The 18,409-nt window shown below is 45.4% G+C and overlaps 2 protein-coding genes across 11 annotated transcripts in view; one reads left to right on the forward strand and one right to left on the reverse strand.

Annotated features, from left to right (window-relative positions):
• Positions 1 to 8,717, reverse strand: part of SZT2 (SZT2 subunit of KICSTOR complex) — a 54,102-nt gene extending 45,385 nt beyond the window's left edge. For 8 of the 9 annotated variants that reach the window (XM_048944323.1, XM_048944329.1, XM_048944325.1 and 5 more), the window contains exons 1-9: positions 8,633 to 8,717; positions 8,368 to 8,493; positions 8,089 to 8,262; positions 7,308 to 7,478; positions 5,974 to 6,105; positions 3,821 to 3,980; positions 3,276 to 3,382; positions 2,877 to 3,087; positions 1,537 to 1,707 (exon numbers count right to left, since the gene is read on the reverse strand). In XM_048944323.1, coding sequence (XP_048800280.1) covers positions 1,537 to 1,707; positions 2,877 to 3,087; positions 3,276 to 3,382; positions 3,821 to 3,980; positions 5,974 to 6,105; positions 7,308 to 7,478; positions 8,089 to 8,262; positions 8,368 to 8,493; positions 8,633 to 8,662 — 1,282 coding nt within the window. In that variant the 5' untranslated portion in view covers positions 8,663 to 8,717. Of the gene's footprint in view, positions 1 to 1,536; positions 1,708 to 2,876; positions 3,088 to 3,275; positions 3,383 to 3,820; positions 3,981 to 5,973; positions 6,106 to 7,307; positions 7,479 to 8,088; positions 8,263 to 8,367; positions 8,494 to 8,632 lie in introns of those variants that run through there. The other variant, XM_048944326.1, reaches the window with a different exon arrangement.
• The window catches only part of MED8 (mediator complex subunit 8), a 203,393-nt gene extending 185,731 nt beyond the window's left edge, over positions 1 to 17,662 (forward strand). The window contains exons 1-7 of one of the 2 annotated variants that reach the window (XM_048944378.1): positions 8,677 to 8,776; positions 11,425 to 11,543; positions 12,416 to 12,560; positions 13,236 to 13,376; positions 13,789 to 13,870; positions 14,163 to 14,411; positions 17,193 to 17,662. In XM_048944378.1, the coding sequence (XP_048800335.1) occupies positions 8,771 to 8,776; positions 11,425 to 11,543; positions 12,416 to 12,560; positions 13,236 to 13,376; positions 13,789 to 13,870; positions 14,163 to 14,411; positions 17,193 to 17,257 (807 nt within the window). In that variant the 5' untranslated portion in view covers positions 8,677 to 8,770 and the 3' untranslated portion in view covers positions 17,258 to 17,662. Of the gene's footprint in view, positions 1 to 8,676; positions 8,777 to 11,422; positions 11,544 to 12,415; positions 12,561 to 13,235; positions 13,377 to 13,788; positions 13,871 to 14,162; positions 14,412 to 17,192 lie in introns of those variants that run through there. The other variant, XM_048944379.1, reaches the window with a different exon arrangement.
• Positions 17,663 to 18,409: the final 747 nt, after the last annotated feature.

Consider the following 18,409-nt stretch of genomic DNA (forward strand, 5'->3'; position numbering starts at 1 on the left):
ATATTTCACGGACATCCTTAGAAAAGGAGAGCACAATGGACCTAATCTATCTGGCCTTACTGAAAGCACCTCCTGCCATGCCTGGCAGATTAGTGAATACAGTCTGCAGATGCTACCAGAAGAGCTGTCTGAGCAAGAGACCTCAGTAGAATCTTAATATTAATAGAAAACTCCCCAAGCAAGAAATTGGAGTATTCCCTGAAGACCAACTGCAGAAATTACCTTGTGTAATCTAATTGCCAGTAATCTTCACCAAAACAAACAAACAACAACCAAACCAACATCCCCCAGAACTGGTTTAGATTCACTCTGCTTGTTAAAAAAAAACAAAACATAAACAAGCCAGAAGAATTGCAATTTCCAGTCGTCACATAGAGAACCGACTGCTTTGCCTGGAGCAATAGACTAATAGAGATTAGATTAATAGAAATTAATAGAGATTAATTTAAAAGTACTATTGTCTGAAGAGCATTTAAGGACTACTGAAAAGCAAGCAAACAAAAACAACAGCCATAAAACGTAAAACTCAACAACTGAAAGCAAAGGTGCATAAAAGGCACAGGCATTTCTAAGCTAACAACTTAATGCCTCCACGTGATTCCCTATCAGATTGGGTACTTTACTTCAGAAGCAGAGAAGTATTAGCACTACTGAACAACGCACTGACAAAAACCACATTTACAATGCTCTTATCAACTGTTTCAAAGAAATAGCAAACTGGAAAAAAAAAAACTGCTGTTAAGATAAATAAACTGAGTAGAAAGCCTGCCCTTGCAAAAAGAGCCAGAACACTGGTCTACTTAACCTGCCAAAAGGACAGTTATAAGGAAAAAGGCATTATTTATAAATAAATACAATGCTGGAGGAGGATAAACTTAATTAAGGATAATAAAATCACACAGCTCTAATTTGGTCTGAGGAAGTTTAGAAAGAAAGCTTGAGAAAGAACTGTGAAGCTCTAGGACAGTCTTCCAAGCACAGCATGGAATCAACTTGCATGATCTTAAGACAGACCACAACAAAGTCATAGAAAATATAGCATGGCATGTTTGGAATTTTCAATTTGTGTCACAGACTTTGATTTTCTGATATAAAGAGGATAATGAAGACATTGGATCACCCCATGCTATGTATGTTTACACCGTGTTTAATAACCCCATTCTTCAGAGCTTCTGAGGTCATTGTGAAGGTCAAAAATATTTTCTTCCCTTGCTTGCAATTCGTAACTTATATTTAGATTTTTCTTATCTCCCCTTCAGTTAAGGCACTAGCCACAGCCAGAGAAGGAAAGTTAGGTAGAGTTTACTGGCATACTTAGGATACTCTCAAGCCCCTTGCAGTCCCCTAGTCAGTGGCTAATTCTCAAGGTGCCATCTAGCAGACTAGACAAGAAAACAGGACCACTGGGTGCTTTTGAGCTCTTCTGGTATTACTGATCACAGTTCTGACTTTTCCAGCATTTCCACCAAACATCTTTGGTTCCAAATGTTTCCCTCTCTAGAAAACTGTAGTTTAGAGGGTTTAAATCTTTGTCACCTTTCGTGATGTTGACCTCACGGATGCTGTAGCCCTCACGCAGGCGGACTGAGACAATGCTCACGAGGTCAGCATGCACCTCCTTCTCAGTGTGCTTCTTCCTCCGCATCGCCAGAGCAGGGTTGCTGCTCGCAGACACCAGGTGCTCATTGAACAGTCTGTGCTGTGATACTGCAAAAAACAGACACAGGGTTTTGAGCAGTCAGTTCCCCTACTCTTTATCCTAAAGCTCTCCCAAAGGGCTGTACAGAAACTGCTTGAAATACCCACAAGCCTGAAGAACAGTACTTCTTCAGGCACCACTTACGCCCACTCCAGCTTCTGCAACACAGCATGGCCAAGAGGTCTGGGAGAGAGGCAGGGTGGAGTGCAGCTCAGACTCCTTTGGGACAGACTTTGTAACAAGGCACGCAACAGAGCAGCATGTTTAGCCTGGACAGACAGGAACTGCACTGCTGTTGCAATAGTTACTCAGGAAACTTTTGGGCTTTACCCCTTTCCCTGGAAGACCTTGAGCTTTCACATACTTTCTAAAAGGTATCTGGATGTGGATGCCTTAAGTTTAAACCACTCACATCTGTTCTTTTCAAGAGTCAACATTTCAAAGTCCCAGGCCAGCTCTCTTCAAACTTTTCACAGTAAGCAGTTTCTGCTGGCAAGTTACAGACAGCACAGATGGCACCAGCATCACAGTCAGGCATGAATGGGTGCTTCAGTGTTTGATCAGTAACTAATCTCTCTTGGCATACTTTCAGGCACTAACATATACAAGCGTAAGAAAAAGAGAGACATTTGGGGTGGTACTCAGGGGCCCCATTTTTCAAGCCAAACTGCCATCTGCAAGGCTGATGAGGACAAGCTTGCCAGGATGTCTCCATCTGTGAGCTAGTCGGTGTGGAGGAAAACCTGGAAGAGGGTTTCTCACCCACTCCAAGTTCCCAGTTTACTGAACAAAGTCCAAAGAAAGGAGAATGGTGCAAAATGGGACATTAGTTTTCCCCAGTCCACCTAATTCCTAGAACAAGGAGGGCAGTCACAGATTCATCTGCATGGCCCAATAGTGCCCAGACCCTACAGGAAGCAGAGTTTGATGAGGGCCAAGATAACGAGCATCCTCAGAGCCCTCTGTCTCACACAGGCACAAGCAGGCAACACTGCTTGTATGAGAAAGCAGCACTCTTGCCAAATCACACAAATCACTGACTTTTATTTGTCCCCACAATACTCACAATGGCCCAGAGGGGCCAAGGGAAATATCAGCATAACCAAGCTTGGGGAGTCACCCCAACGACTGGTGCTGCAAGACATTCATCTGCTGGAAGGACATGCACACTCCTCACCACAGTAGTATTCTGGATTCAGGGACTCCCCAGTACGCAGAAAGGAGTACAGCAGAAAAGCCTTGTGATAAACATTCAGATCCAGGCTCAGGGGATCCAGTTCAGGGCATGTGGAGAGGTAAGCACCAAAAGTGGCCATGGCAATGAATTTCATCAGTTCCACATTGGGAACGTGGCCAAAGCTGCAATCGTATGAGTAGACACCGCCCACCTAAGGGATGGATAAAGAAGAGACCTGAGGAAGTACAGCACTGCTGAGGACAGGGGAGAGGACCAGTGAATGGTTCAGACAGAGAAGTCCTCTCTTCCCCTCGAGAGGTGAACACACCTCACAGAAACTCATATTCAGCTCTCTGGCAGGCAGGCATCCCGCGCGTCCCCTGCTAACAGCATATGTACCTGGACAAAGGAGCAGGCCACAGTGCCACTGCGGAGTTGGTTGAGTAAAGTCTCACACACGGCTACATCAGGAACACTAGTCACACCATCCGTAATTATTATTATACCTGCAGAGAAAGCAGTATCTTAGAGCATCTTCCATCTCAAACAGCTGTCACTCCCCGGTACATGCAGCGGGAATAAATTTTAAGTAGGGCAGAAGTAGAAATCAAAATCTTAGGACTGTCTTAGTACAAAAAGCCTTGGGACTGACACCAAGAGCTTCCAAGGTGTTCTGGGGCTGGCAAGCTTCCTGAGCAGGTATAGTGAAGCACTCAAACTGGGCTGGTTCTGCACACTCAGTTATTCCAAGCAACAGTCACAGTCGTACTTCCTCCCAAACTCCCTAATGCAGATGCATGATACGAGAGCAGTACTGTCCTCCTCCCCATTCCCACCAGTGGCTCACAGAAGGGTCCACGTGCTGGCCTTCACAAGATTTATGAGCCAATGACAGCAGGAGGACATCCCTCCACAAACAGCTAGGCAAACTGAATGAAACCAACCTGCACTGGAGTTTGAGGGTAGTAGCTGCAGTGCCAAGATCCCCTGTCGAACCATGCTGACAAGGCCAACATCAGCAGTGACAACAGACACGCTGGGCTTCCTCCCAGAAGGCTCCTGCACATCACCAGAGCTCTCTTGGCTCAAGGGTGATAAATCCACCTGGGAAAGGAAGAAATGAAAACAACAAAAAAACACCAATATCATAATGCCCCACTCTCCCAAACGCCTTCAGTTTAGCAATTCCCACAGTACCACAGCCTTGGAGCACTTCAACAGACTCCACTTTTAGCTTTAGTTTTCAAATTGTAATCACATGGTCCCCTTATAGCAGTTAGGCAAGGGTGCTTGGGATGGAAGAGGACAATGTGCTCAGAGCTTTATTACATATGTTCATTTCTAATAGGAAAGATGAGAAACGTCAGCGTCGCTCAAGTTTCTTTGCGGAGCACAGCAGCTCTCAGCTCAAGATGCTGAATGTCTCTCATCTTCCTTGTCATCTGAAAGAAGCTGCAGCTTCTCAGCATTTGCTCACGCTCAGAAATGCAGAAGACACTGAGACAACTATAGCTCATCTACAAAGCACAGCAGCAGAGGGGGGTAAGGAGCTATGTAAAGACAAAGTCCAGTGCCTACATGCTTAACTCTGTTCAGACAGCACTAGTTATGCAGTGCTGCCATAAGCAAACGCAGGTAGGCTTCTGTGAAAAACACTCCCCAGGCAAAGCCTGGAATTTGTATAATTACAGCTCTGAGGAACCTACTATGTACACAGTCTCCTCATCTCCAGAAGGTTCTGGCAGTTCAACCCTATAATAAACTATTGCTTCATTTTTACTGCTAATACAGAGAATGGATGAGACCCTCCCCAGCAAAGCTACACAGACGACTGAAGCTGGGAGAAGTTAGAACAAGTGAAACTTTTGTTCTGCACAAATGGGAGCAGTCTGTCACTGAAAGTTAAAAAAAAAAATGTGACTATCCATCACTTTAATTTGCTATCTGCCCTCAATTCAGCCACTTGTTGACAACAATCTAGCCAATGCAATTTCAAAAGTGAAAACAAAAAAAGTTTCAGTTGCTGCCCTTCCCCTGGGGCCTCCCACCTCCACCTCACAGCCCGTGGCAGGACCTGCCAGTTTCTCTGGCCTGCAAAGGCGTCCCTTACCTCCATTTGCATGGAAGAAGTTAGAGGGCAGCTGACTATGAGAGAAAAACTGCAGCGCATAGGAATGCATACAAAGCACTGCAAAAACACCAGCTGCACACACAGGAAAGCTGTGCTTCCTGTAGTCCTCCTCCTGTTGCAGCACTGATGGTCTCAGCATTCAGAGACAAACATTTCAGCTCGAGTGTGAGACGTTGAGCACTTCAGATACACAACTGCAAGAGGTCACCAGTAGCCTCTTATTCACCTGGTTGAGATTTTTCTTTTTCTTTTTTTTTTTTTGTCTTGTTTTGCCAAATATTAAAAAATAATTTTAAAATAAGGACTAAATAATCATAACCAGGCCAACACTGCCTTTGACTGCAGAAAAAGTCCTCATAGATATGATTCTGACTCTAGATCAGCATGGCAGTACTGCAACATAACCTTCACATTCCTTGCTTCCAAGATCAGGGAGATGATCTTGATGAGAAATCCACAGACACTCTGAATCCCTAGAAAATTTCATTTTTACTTTCCTCCAATGCTATTTCCATAGCACTGTCATTAAGTTGCTGCCACCTATGTCTTTGGCTAAGGAACATTTGCCAAAGGATTCAAGAGTATTAGAAACTGCTCCAGTATACTTAGTTTCATGGTTTGTTTTCCTGGTAACAAAGAAGTGTTTTCACTCAAGAGTGCATCCTACAGCCTGTTCAATGATATCAAAGTCAACAGGCTGCTTTGCCACACTTTATTTAAGCACTTCATTGTTATCATTGGAAAAGGTAACTGTTTTCATTAGTCCTTCCCTTAAACATTTACTGGTTCTGCTTTTCTCAGATTCACTTCTCATTATTAGACCCCACAAAGTTCTCTTACAAACTCCTTAGCTGTTCCTTCTTCAGACTTACAACAGTGTTCCTCTATTTGCCACTCCACCCACAGGGCTTCACAGTACAGATCTTTATTTAGCCAAGAAACCCCATCCACCTCTGACCTCCTCACCTGTGGTTTGGGTTCATACTGTTGCTGGAGCATCTCTGCCACTTTGTTTTCAAAGGCACACAGCTGTGTGTAAACTTGGTGCAGAAAGGCTTCTCTCTTTGTCTCATCCAGCTGACAGCCCTGGAATAGCACCTGGCCCAAGGACACACACATCAGCCAAAGAGTTTTATGGTATCAATCCCTATAACACAGTTCAGAAATGTCCCTTACAAAGTAGAGCGTAGGCCACTTGTCACTATTCCTGTCTGGGGCCAACTGCCTGTATGCAACAGAATTCCATGGCATCTGCAGTGCACTTTGTGCAGATGCTCACAGCTCTGGGAGAGTTTGCTCTTAAGTGAAAAATTTCTACTCTTTTGCCTTCTTCTAAAAAAAAGTTTACATGGGATCCTTATTAGAAGGCATTAACTCTGGCCTGACATTTCTAAAAAACGATCTGTTTCTTCTAACTCACCTACTGAATGATCCATTTCTCTTCTAGAAAGAGACTGGACAGTGGAGTAATATGTTGAAATTAAGGAAGGAGGAGTTAGAAAGGAGTTAGACTGGACATTACAAAAGAGGCTGAGTGATACGACAGGGGGAGCTTGCCTCCACAGAAGTTACCCATGCTGGCTGGCACAAAGATGCCATTTATGGCACCATGGTACAGGCAATTTCTGCCAAAACCAGGTATCACAGAACAAGGAGGCAAAGAGGATACAACACCTTCACAGAAAAGTGAATATGACATGAAAACACTGTAAGATGGAAGGGAACAACACAATAACAAACTTCAAAAACCTCACAGGCATGATAGGCCAAACTTCAGTGTATTGAGAAGACCTGCTCTAGCTCAAGTAGATGAGAGACTACTGGGGGGTTGCCCTCTCCACTAGGGGAAGCACATTTCTATCAATGCAAAAAAAACCTAAGTTTGTACAAAGAGGAAATTGTCACTGAATAAACCACTGCTACACAGTTGAAGCAGGCAGACAAGCTTTTGGACACCTTTTCCTGAATGTTTCAAATTACAACAGGCCAAAATGAATTAGTCAGTAGAAATTAAAACAAACAGAGCAACACCAACAAAAACACACAGTAGTCATGAGGGCAAAGATTCCCTGTGCTCTGAGAAGGGCCCTGCTCTCCTATGAGAAACCTCTGCTTCCTCTCAGAAAAAAGAAGTTGATCACCTACGCTTCTCTGTCGCAGCAGGCTGCACATTTTAAATAAGCAAGATTGCAACACCCTGGTTACCAGAGCCCAGCTAACAGATATCCCTACTTTCCTCTGGACTGACAGAAAACCAACGCAGCAAGCTGCTGAGGCAATGAGAGGAGGCCAAGTTTTACCTGGTGGGATTGCAGACCAATGATGGAGGAGTACGCCTGGATGGTGACAAAGATCTCAGGCTGATAAATAATGTCTGAACCAGGGATTCGGAAAGGTCTTAACAATCCCACTAAGCATCGGGAAAGAGCATGAAACACTTCATCAAAAATGATCTCCCCTGTTGAGTCATCCTACAGAAACAGAAGAGAATTACAGAATCATTAAGGCTGAAAAAGACTGCTAAGATTACTTAGTCCAACTGCCAATCCATCCCCACTATGCCCACCAACTATACTCCTCAGTGCCACATCTCCATGGCTTTTGAACCCCTCCTCAATTCTTCTGACCACACTACTTCTGATACAAGCCAGGTTGCCTTCTTGGCCACCCAGATACACTGCTGGCCACGTTCAGCCAGCCATCAGCTAACACACCTAGATCCTTTCTCTCTATGAAGCTCTCAGCCACAGTGCCCCAAGCCTTGCACGAGGTAAACAAAACAGCTTTTACATCTAGAATCTGCAGTCTCATCGCATACACCACACAGAGACAAGTACAAGCCTCCTTCTGCAACAGCAGCTGCATCAGAACGAACCCTGCAAACAAAGGCCACACATTCTGCAAGGAAACAGGATCCATTGCAAGGCTGTGTCATGAGCAGCACCACCTGCTTCACCCCTCGGGAATACAGAACCTCTGCAGAAGTGACAACTAATGCAGAGATGCATGCCTTCTCAGCAGAGGGAACCAAGCCCAGTCCTTCAGCACAGAACACCCCAGAGAGGCAGCTCGTGGACTCACCACAATGCCAGTGGAAGGGCTCAGATCAAGCTCGATCACAAAGCGGTACTGGCGGGCCAGGAAGGTGACACGCGTGGAGGGCACCAGGAGGTAGGGCCGGGGCTGGACGGGCTCATCCGGCTGCCATCCATTGGGCAGGATGCTGAGCACATCCAGCTCGTTTTCTGACTTCAACTACAAGAAGTGAAAGACAGGCAAGAGACATCACGCCAAGCCAAAGGACACACCAAGATGCGGGGCCACCACCCATCCCTGCGGCACTCCCCGGCCCCCACTCACCAGCTCGGGCTCGGGCACGGCCCAGATGACCTGGTGGAGCCGGCTGAGGACCCAGGCGAGCCGCACGTTGCGGGAGATGCGGTAGTCCTTCTTCATCAGGAGGAAGACGTGCCCGGCCTCCTCCACCTGCAGCGCGCAGAGCACAGCGCCTCGTCACTCCGGGCCGGGCACCACGACAGCCCGACAGCCCCCCGGCCCCTCTACGCCCGATCTCAGGGCCGCTACAACCGCGCCTCGCACCGCCCCGCAGCCCGCTCCCGCTCACCTCCGCCTCGGGCCTCTCGGCAGCCGCCATGTCCGCCCGGCGCCCCGCCCCGCGCCCTCTGTCCCGCGCCCTCTGACCCCGCCTCTGCGCTCCTGACCCGGAAGTGGAAGGCTCCTGTAGCAACAGGGCCGCGCCGCCATGCAGGTGAGGGGCTGTGGGTTGGGTTGCGTTGCGCCGGGCCGGGAGGAGCGGTAGGCCCGCCTTGGGTCCCGCGAGCCGGGCTCCGGAGGAGCCGAGGGCCGGCGGGAAGGAGGAGTAAAAGTAGTGTTTCCAGGCGGTCCAGAAGGGCTGTGCTTTCCCGGCTTGTGACAGGCACGGCGCAGCACGCGGGAGCGGGATGCTGGGCGTCCCTCTCTACTGACAGTGATTGAGGCCCGCCTCGAGTTGTGGTCGGTTCTGGGGCCTTAAACAAGGACAGCGAGGCCCCGGAACGAGTGCAGAGAACGGCAACAGGAAAAGTGAAGGATGTGGAGCAGAGGTGTTACGGGGAGCAGCTGAGGGAACTGGGATGGTTCAGTCTGGAGAAAAAGCTCAGATGGACCCCATCGCTCTCTCAGCTCTCCAAAAGGTTGTGGTGAAGTGGGGGGCAGCCTCCTCTCCCAGGTAACAGCGATAGGATGGGAGGTGATGGCCTTAAGCTGTGCCAGGGGAAATTCAGGTTGGATATTAGGAACAATTTCTCCTCCAAAGGAGCAGTGATGTGGGGGCACAGGATGCCCAGGGAGCAGTGAGTTCAGCGTCCCTGGAAGGATCACAGAATTGGAGATGTGGCACTGAGGGATATGGTCAGTAGTTGGACTGTGTCATCTCAGTGGTCTTTACCAGCTTTTATGGTTCTGTGTCTGTATAAGATGTAATCAGCAATATGGAAGATGTAAGAGAGGCACACATTTGTACAGTGGCACAGTAATGGTTAGTTGTCCCCTGCTTTCGTAATAAATCCCATTATTACTTTGACTTCCTTGATTTCTTGAGCCTCAGGCTCATGTTTTCCCTCAGATAATCCTTAGAACTTGTTTCTAAGTGATAGTGTTATCAGCTCATAAATGTCAATTTGTGTGCATAAAGTCAGGGTTGTTTTTTTTCTCTTTGTTTCACCATGTGTATCACTTTATGTTTATTCTGAATTTCACCTTTACCTCCCAGTCATTCCATATCAGGAGTTACTTCAGCAGTCCCTCCCTTAAGTCCTATCTTTATTACCCTGGGACAATTCAGTGTTGTTAACAGACTGTCTGTATTGCTGCTTGAATATCTCATATGTCTGTGACGTGTAGAGTATTTATTTGAAGCACTGATCTTGGTGCACATGTGCTTTGCAGTGCTTAAACTTGCTTCCAGCTCTCATGGAGAGAGCGTACAAAAGGAGGAGACTCAGACTGCACTACTGCACAGTGTGTGTGCAATGTGATTTCATTCATTATCTTTAGGGCTTCTTGGATAAGTGCTGGCAATGGGCCAGACCAGTTGTCTTGGTTGTGTGTGCCTGCCACCTCTGCAGTGAGATGCTGGCTCCCAGCCCAACTCATAGTGCAGTCAGTGGTTCATCTTGCTCAAAAACAATGTGCACAGTAAGCATTAGACTTGTTTCTTAAGTGAACAGGAACAGGCTAATCCCGTCACAGCATGGAGCAGAGCTGCAGTGCTGTAGCTGTGAGTTGTAACCTCCTGGTCTACTCCATGAATCCATGCTGTGGTTTGGGAGTGGATTTTAGTCACATTTATTCAGCCATTTCTTCTAAGGTAGTGAAGTCTCAGACTATGAATAAAGTAATTTAATGTTCTCTTAAACATGGGAGATACTTGATGATCTCATGCTAGTTCAGTTTGTTTAAGCAGCACAAGGAACCCAATAGCAAGCGTGCAAGCAGACTGAGTCACCCCATCTGCTTTCCCAATGAGCATTCCCTTTCTATTATTTAATTGTATTGCTGTGTCCCACCCTCCTCATGGATTATCATTGTACAGTCCACGACTTACATTAGCAGTCCATCAGGTTTGGGGCTTTAATTACATTTTGTGTAATTCTGTTGAATGAGCAAGAGCAGATAAGTTTCTTGACAGTCTTTGCAAGTGTCAAAGATATTCTGTGGTATGTGTGACATCAGGTCCCCTCTCCTGATGCTTTGTGTGTCACCATACTCCCACTCAGCAGGGGACAAGATTATTTAAGCAGTGCACCAGGGCAAAAGGCAGGAGATAATCTCTGTATGTGTCAGGCTATGTACAATCTGTCACTGCAGCGCCTTCCACTGCTGGTAAAGGACAAGGAATTTTTTAGGAGCTGGATGTGGCACCTTGACAGGAAGAAAGTGAGAAATGAGGGTAAGGGCAGAAACTGGAGTCTTTAGGCCATTGATCTGATACTCGTTTTGCAAATGGCCATGCTGGGTGAAGACAGCACTGTGCCTGCATCTGCTGTCAGAAAGGGTTCAGAGAATGCTGATCTGCTTTGAGCTGGGTTAGCATGAATAACTCACAAAGGTGGTGCAAGGTAACTCTGATTACTGTCTGATGTAAGTGATGTATAGTTTTCACTCATCTCGATCTTAAAAATGACAGCTAGCCATGGATTGACTCAGGTACAAGTTTCTTCCTAAATGTTCCTTCCAAGGAGGCAAGGTCAGAGTGAAGATGTAGGGTTTTTATCTCTAGGGTCTCTGTTTTCTTGCTCTGAAAAGGAGTCTCTCTGTAGGAGAGAGTGGTGTATGAATGCGTGTATATGGATCCCCACTGTCATCAGAAAGGTGCTAAGCTTTGTCCTTACCCTTATCTTCCCTTCTTTTTTTTAGAGAGAGGAGAAGCAGCTGGAGCTGACCCTGGAGGCACTTATCAGCCAGGTGGCTGACCTGAAGAACTCATTGGTCAGTTTTATCTACAAGCTGGAGAATGAGTACGATCGGCTCACGTGGTAAGGCATCTCACAGGGCACTGCCACTGATCACTGCTGAAGCTCTTCCCGACTCTGCTCAAAAAGTGTAATTAAAAGCTACTAACTCGTTGTCCACAGGCTTACCTTTGCTTTTCATGTTAATGTTGGAGGAACCATTGAACTGCCACCAGAAAAACAGTTGAGATTCATTTCTTCTGCACTGTGCAGTAGTACTCATTCCAGCACCTGGAATCTGGGTGCTTTATGGGAACTGGTGTAGTTGCTTGCAACTGCAGGGACTGGAAACTCTTCAGACAAAAATATCTTAGAGACCCACGTATGCTGCAAAATAAGTAAACATTCTTTCTGCATTTCTTGACCTTTTTGGCTTTCTCTGTTTCTGTTATAAACTGCATTTCTATGCTTGTGTTTTTCTGGTTTGGCATGTTTTCTCAGACAATCTGAAAGACTTGAAAGGTGGTATTCTCTTCCTGGTGGACCATAAGGCTGATGTATCTTAACTATGCAGTATCTTAGACAGTTTCTGCTGCAAAGATTCACAGACAGCATTTGTAGGCGATGAAGTCCCCAGAGAGAGCAAACTGAAGGGGATCTTCTTGACAAGATTATCACTGGGAGAGTTAGTGATAAGAAATGCACTGCTCCTGTGTATGTTACAGAAATCCCAAACAACTGCCACTTCCAATGATACTTGTAAGGTCCCTTGGCTATTTGCAGCATTGTATGTAGAGAGTCTGGAATCTGTCCACACCTACACTTTCAGCTCTAGGTTTTACTCTTTACTGTTTGGGTAAATAAGAATGTTATTTCCTTGGTTCCCAGATATTTGAATGAGGAACAGATAAAAGCCATCTGTGGTATCTGTTTCCATGTTCTATTCTCTTTCCCAGGCCTTCAGTTCTGGACAGCTTTGCATTGCTCTCAGGACAGCTGAACACTTTAAATAAAGTGCTAAAGCATGAGAAGACCCCACTATTGCGAAACCAGGTTATCATCCCCTTAGTGCTGTCTCCAGACCGTGATGAGGAGATCATGGTAAGAAACTTCCCACTGAGTGTTGGACCTGGAGTGTCAAAAGCTGCAACATCCCTGCTTCAGTTTGCAGTTCTTTGCACTTTGGCGTTCCTCAGCTCTGAGTGTACAGAAATAAAAGGTTATGAGTAGTTCTTCCTTGGAGCTGCTTTGCTGGGGGGTGAGTGTACACTCACAAACGTTTGCTGTGAACATACTTTACAGGATATACCCTTGCTAAATGCATTATTTTCATGAAGTCAAGGACAAAGGAGGTGATATCTCACTGTGTAACTGGAAGGCTGCCTTACTTGATTTTCACTGCCATAGCTGTGCAGTTTGTCTGACAGTTACATCTCAATTTGCACTGATTATCACCTTACCAACACGGGGTGTATTACAGAACCTATAGCGTGCCCTGGCAATATTCTTTGCTTGGGTGAGAAAGAATTTCAGTTGACTCCGGCCAAACTGTCAGGCAGCGTATGGGACTGCAGATTCCTGTGTGTTGGTCTGACCAAACAGACACAGAGCAAATTCTTAGACAGATCATTGAAACTTCCTAATGCTCCCCCACGCCAAGGTTTTCCCACAGCATTCTAGTAGGTCTTGTTCCAGTGTCCTGTGCTCTGCTCTTCAGCTGCCTGAGGGCTTAGCTGGAGGAGGGGACCCTGAGTGTGTGTTGTCCAACTGTTGCAGCGGCAGACAGAGGGGCGCGTGCCAGTCTTCAGCCACGAGGTCGTGCCTGACCACCTGCGAACTAAGCCTGACCCAGAGGTGGAGGAGCAGGAAAAGCAACTGATCACAGATGCAGCTCGCATTAGCCCTGATGGAGCACAGGTAGGTGAAGAAGAGTTTGATACTTCTGTCACTTAGTCCTAGGACTCAAGATGCCCTTTAACTCAGTTTTCTTTGAGCTTATAGCTAATGGTTTCCTTTGTTGGTATGCCCTCTTCTGCCTGAGATATCTCCAGATAGCCCTAGCTGATGTTTGGGTTACAAATCTCACATAACAAGGGTACCCAGCTTACTGCCTGCTCACAGGAGGTGCTATCAGACCAGTCAAAGAAAGGCAAAAGCTGTAACATCCCAGTAGTGCCCTCCTGCATGCATTGGAACTGGGCTGTCTAGGCTCTGATACCAAAATATTTATATTTGGTAGCTCTAAAAAGAGAAAGATGGCTCATTTTCCTTGCTGACTTGTACGGCACTGGAAGTATCCTGGTAGTTACCAGTGATTTTTATTTTGCAGAAACAGATCCAGAGCCTAAATAAAATGTGCTCAAATCTGCTGGAGAAAATCAGTAAGGAGGAACGCGAATCTGAAAGTGGAGGTATGTTGTTGAGGTGGAAATGGAGTACATGGTCAAAGCAGCTGACTTGAGAACAGTGGAAAAATAGGTAAAGCAGAGAGCCTAGAGAATGGGAAGTGAGGATGAGCACAAACAAAAACATGGAAAAGCGTTTTTGGGGGCGCTCTCATGTTTGGTGGAGTTGGCTTCTTCTGACCCCCTTCCTTGAGCAGCACGTGCCAAGCAAACTATCAAAAAAGTAAATTCAGGACCAGCTGTGATAATTTTCAGATTCCATTGCCAAAATGCTCAAAAACTTTTTTTTTTTCCACAGGATTACGACAGAACAAACAGACTTTCAACCCTACAGATACCAATGCACTGGTGGCAGCTGTGGCCTTTGGGAAAGGATTGTCAAACCGGCGACCCCCGGGCTCTGGAGGATCTGTCCAGTCGGGTCAACCAGGAGCTGGTGCCATCATTGCAGGGGCTTCAGGCATGCAGCAGGTGCCAATGTCAAGTGCACCAGCTCAGCAGCAGCCAATGCTGGCAGGAGTGCAGATGGCACAAGCAGGGCAGCCAGGTAAATATGCTGCACATCTGACAGTGACTGAAAAGCAGGAAGCAAGAAAGGTGAATGCAGATGTAGAGATCCTTCTCCAGTCACTTTTTAAATATTACCGAGTAAGAGGATCTTTTCTGTCCCTAAGGATTTAAGTCAGGGTGTAAAAGTGGATTAATACTTATTTAAAATTGTCTCAGAGTTTGAAGTAGATCCCAACTATCAGCTTCTTAACTTGCACTACAGTACCTGTTTAATTACAAAGTTTGTAATGTAGGGCTCAGTGTGGAGAAATCGCAATGTGTTTTGTAGGGATCTGTGAATTATTTAAGCTGGGGAGGGGGGGGGAAGCTGTCTGAAAAGAGCCAAAGAAGGACTTCATATACTTAATAGATTGCATTTATGTCAAGTATCAGGTGAAACGCCTGAGCAAAAGTAATTTGACTTTACTTGACCAGTACCTAGGCTCTAACCTAGTTACATGATTGGATCTTTGGATGTTCAGCTGAGGCTAAAAACATAAACCTAAGGAATTGCTAGGGAAGAAACACAGACACAGAGTATCATTGTATAAATCCATTAAGCACCAACATCTACATTAAACACAGTTCTGATCTCTGAAAAACTAAACAAAAAAACAAGTTACAGTAGAATTGGAAAAGCTCAGGGAAGAGTGTCAACATTCAGAGGTCTGGAGTGGCTTTCACTGTGGCTTCTGAAGGAAGACTTCAGAAAGTTTTGTTAGTTCATTCTGAGGATAGCTACTGGACGTAGCCTGCAGGTAGGAGGAAGAAGGTATAGAAGCCTTAAAATCGCAAATTGTATAAAGAAACTGCATGGAGTTTCCCACAGTATGGAAGGATCAGTGAAAGCACTAATGAAAATATTAGCTCTGCAGGCCTGACTTTGTACTGCCATACTAATGGAGATTTTAGGTATTGGATATTTTAATTGGTGTTTTCTTGCTTATGTAATGACTGTGTTGTTCAGAAATGAGCTTGAGCAACGATATTAATCCAAGGTTAATTATGTATTTAGAAAATAATTTCCACTGTGATTTGGAAACGAAGAAGTCCTCTGTGATTTCTGGCTGCACCCACAAACACTGTCTCCAGGATGGGAGGACATCCCATCTTATATGACTTCTGTACGTTAGGTTGTGTGCACTGCTTACAAGAACACTTGTCCAGCCTGTGTAACCACCACACCTCTTTTGATAAGAGCTGTACTGTTTGGCCAAAGGTCAGCCCCATTGTCTTGGTCCTGAGAGTGGCCCATGGTGGAGGCTGGAAGAGTGTAAGAGCAAGCTATATCCTGACAGCCACCTCTAGCTGTTGTTGTTCAGGGATGTTTTAAGCCAGAGCTGGATTTAAGACCAGTGAGTGTAAGAGCCATAAATTTTGCAGTTCCTTTTTGAATTACAGTATTGAATCCTACGAGGCTTGTGACAATGTATCCCACAGTATAATTGTATGTTTTGCTTAAAATATTTTCCTTTTTTTAATATATTGTTTACCATAAGGTGTTTCTTCTTTATCTGTGTTGTGAGAAATAGTCAATGACTGAATAATCATTTTTTCAGCTACCTTCTCCATACTGTTTTTCACTTCTTGGAAGTCTGTTGTGTCCTCTTCCCTGCATCCATTTTTTCTTTTTTTCCCAACTGACTCTGCTTAATATAAATTTGTGTGAGAAGTTTAATATAGTTTGGGTAATTTTTGTCTCTTCTAATAATTTCTAGACTAGGAGGACCAGAACTGGCATTAAACGTGGAGGTTGGTGGCCCTGCATGTGGCAGGAGGGTTGGAGATTCATGATACTTGAGGTCCCTTCCAACCCTGGCCATTCTGTGATTCTGTGATTCTGTAACTGCAGTTACTGCAATAACACAGATGTGGGTGAACCCTATGGTCCTGTTCACTCTTCCTTTTGAAATAATATGTGAAAGTATTTGTCTTCTGATTGTTAGCAAACACTGACGAGACGTCAGGTTGAGGTCCCTTCCATCGCAAGCCGTTCTGTGATTACCTGCCAATTCATTGCAGGCAGTGGCCTGCTTTAGATGTCTTTGAGAGAGGTTAAACACTTCTATTCTATGACATATTTATTCTTCTCCTGTTATTCTACACTTTCAGTTCTCGGAAGTGACCAGATTTTGTTCTCATTTGAGCAGACATGCTGCTTTTTGAAGGAGAGTTCTCTGAATATTCCTCCATGTGGATCTTTAATTGCTATCTTTTTAAAATTTTTGTGATAATCTGAGTTTTGTCTAACCCTGTACGCTTATCCTAGGCTGCTTGTATTGTCTTTGAACACACTCATATGTGTGATTGGTATCAGCAAAAGCAATAATGCCCAAGAGGTGCATGTGGTTAAGATAAATATAATGCTGTGTAGAAGAGGATATAGCCTATTGTGCTTGTCTCTGAAATAAAGCGGGGATCAGTTTGGTTTCTTATGTCAGGACTGTTGATAGCAAGCTCTATGGGACTGAATGTGTCCCACGCTCCAGTTGGAGCCTCCTGAGAAGGTCTTAAGATGGAGCGAGGATAGAACTAGCAAGGGGACGTAGGTCCTGGCAGGAAATGTCAAGGAGATTTCTCAACAAAGAAAAGTGCTAATTTGTAGGAGAGAGTGATTGTATTAGGTCATAAGCTGAAGGGTGCTGTAGTAGTAAGCCTGATGTGGTGCCTGGAGCGGAAAAAAAGTTTGGGTAGGACTGTTGTACTCTTTATGCACTCTTGAGCAAATTAACTTTCTTAGTGCTGATTTTGTATTGCTCTTTATTTTTTCTCTCTCCAGGAAAGATGCCAAGTGGCATAAAAACAAACATCAAGTCTGCCTCAATGCATCCATATCAGAGATGAGCCAACATGAAGCAGAGCCAGGGAGCAGCAGTTACCCGCATTGTTCCTGCTGGACCCAGCGCATGTGGATTTCTTACAGAACTTCTCAGTCCCTTTGCATATATACACTACGTCCACAGAGCTGGGAGGGATGAGACCCTTCCCTGGGTTTTCTTTTAGTGCTGGGTGGCTTGTGTGGAGCTGCTAGTGGCCATGTCTTCTGGAGACAAGTGCTCTATTCACCCAGAGCAGAGGGCTTTGTGATATCAATCCCATTTGCTCTGGGCCTAGCAGGAGGGCATCTACCCTTTTTTGATACAGAGCCTGGAGAGCTTCATGGACCACTCTGCTCCTTGTTTCTGTTGATTCAAGATGTTCCTACTCTACTCTCTGTTGAATAAAGACTTTGTTTTGCGTATGGCGAGACACCGGTGTCCATCTCCTAAGTCATAAGCAGTCTTATTTTTCTTTGGGTAAGGCAATAGAGAGCTCTAGACCAAAATAGACAAGAAACATTGGAGGCTGGATGCTGGAGGGTGCTGGAGCTGCAGGCTTGGGTGTGTGGAGGTATTATATAGTGAGTCAGCAGGGTACAAACATAAATAGTAAACATCTTGTTCTTTGTAAGCCTATCATGGCTATTCCCTGGAAAGCAAAATATTGGTGACAACTATTGCAGGACCCACAGTGAGAAAACAGCATTTCGAGAGCCGAAGCACTGAGCTTTTGTGTTCTGATGCTGCTGCAAATCCCAGCTGGATTTGATTTTACTTCTATAGTTTCCTGCTTCTGCATTCCTATAAAGTTTCTAAGCTACTTTAAAAGTAATTATTTGCTTCAGGGAGGTCTTTTGGTTTTGCTCAGGGTTGTAGCACTTCAGTTAACCAGGCCACGGAATCTGCCCATTTCTCTTTGAAACTAGGCATTGTGAAGCCATCCCTGTTCTCTTTCTGCCCTTGAGCTGTAACATATAATCTGCCTAATGAAGGATTCCTCTGCAAATCAAGGGTGGGGACACATACCCCCAGAGCGTACTAGTATGTGCTAGCTATCTGAAAGAGAATCATCTTGCTTCTTGCTGCTTTTGCCTGGACTTCCTTTTTGACTTGTGGTGAAAGTCAGTACTGTATTTTACTCAATAGCATCTGTCAGCAATCTTAAGGGTGAGGAAAT

The sequence above is a fragment of the Lagopus muta genome, chromosome 5, assembly GCF_023343835.1.
Source record: "Lagopus muta isolate bLagMut1 chromosome 5, bLagMut1 primary, whole genome shotgun sequence".
Lineage (NCBI taxonomy): Eukaryota > Metazoa > Chordata > Aves > Galliformes > Phasianidae > Lagopus > Lagopus muta.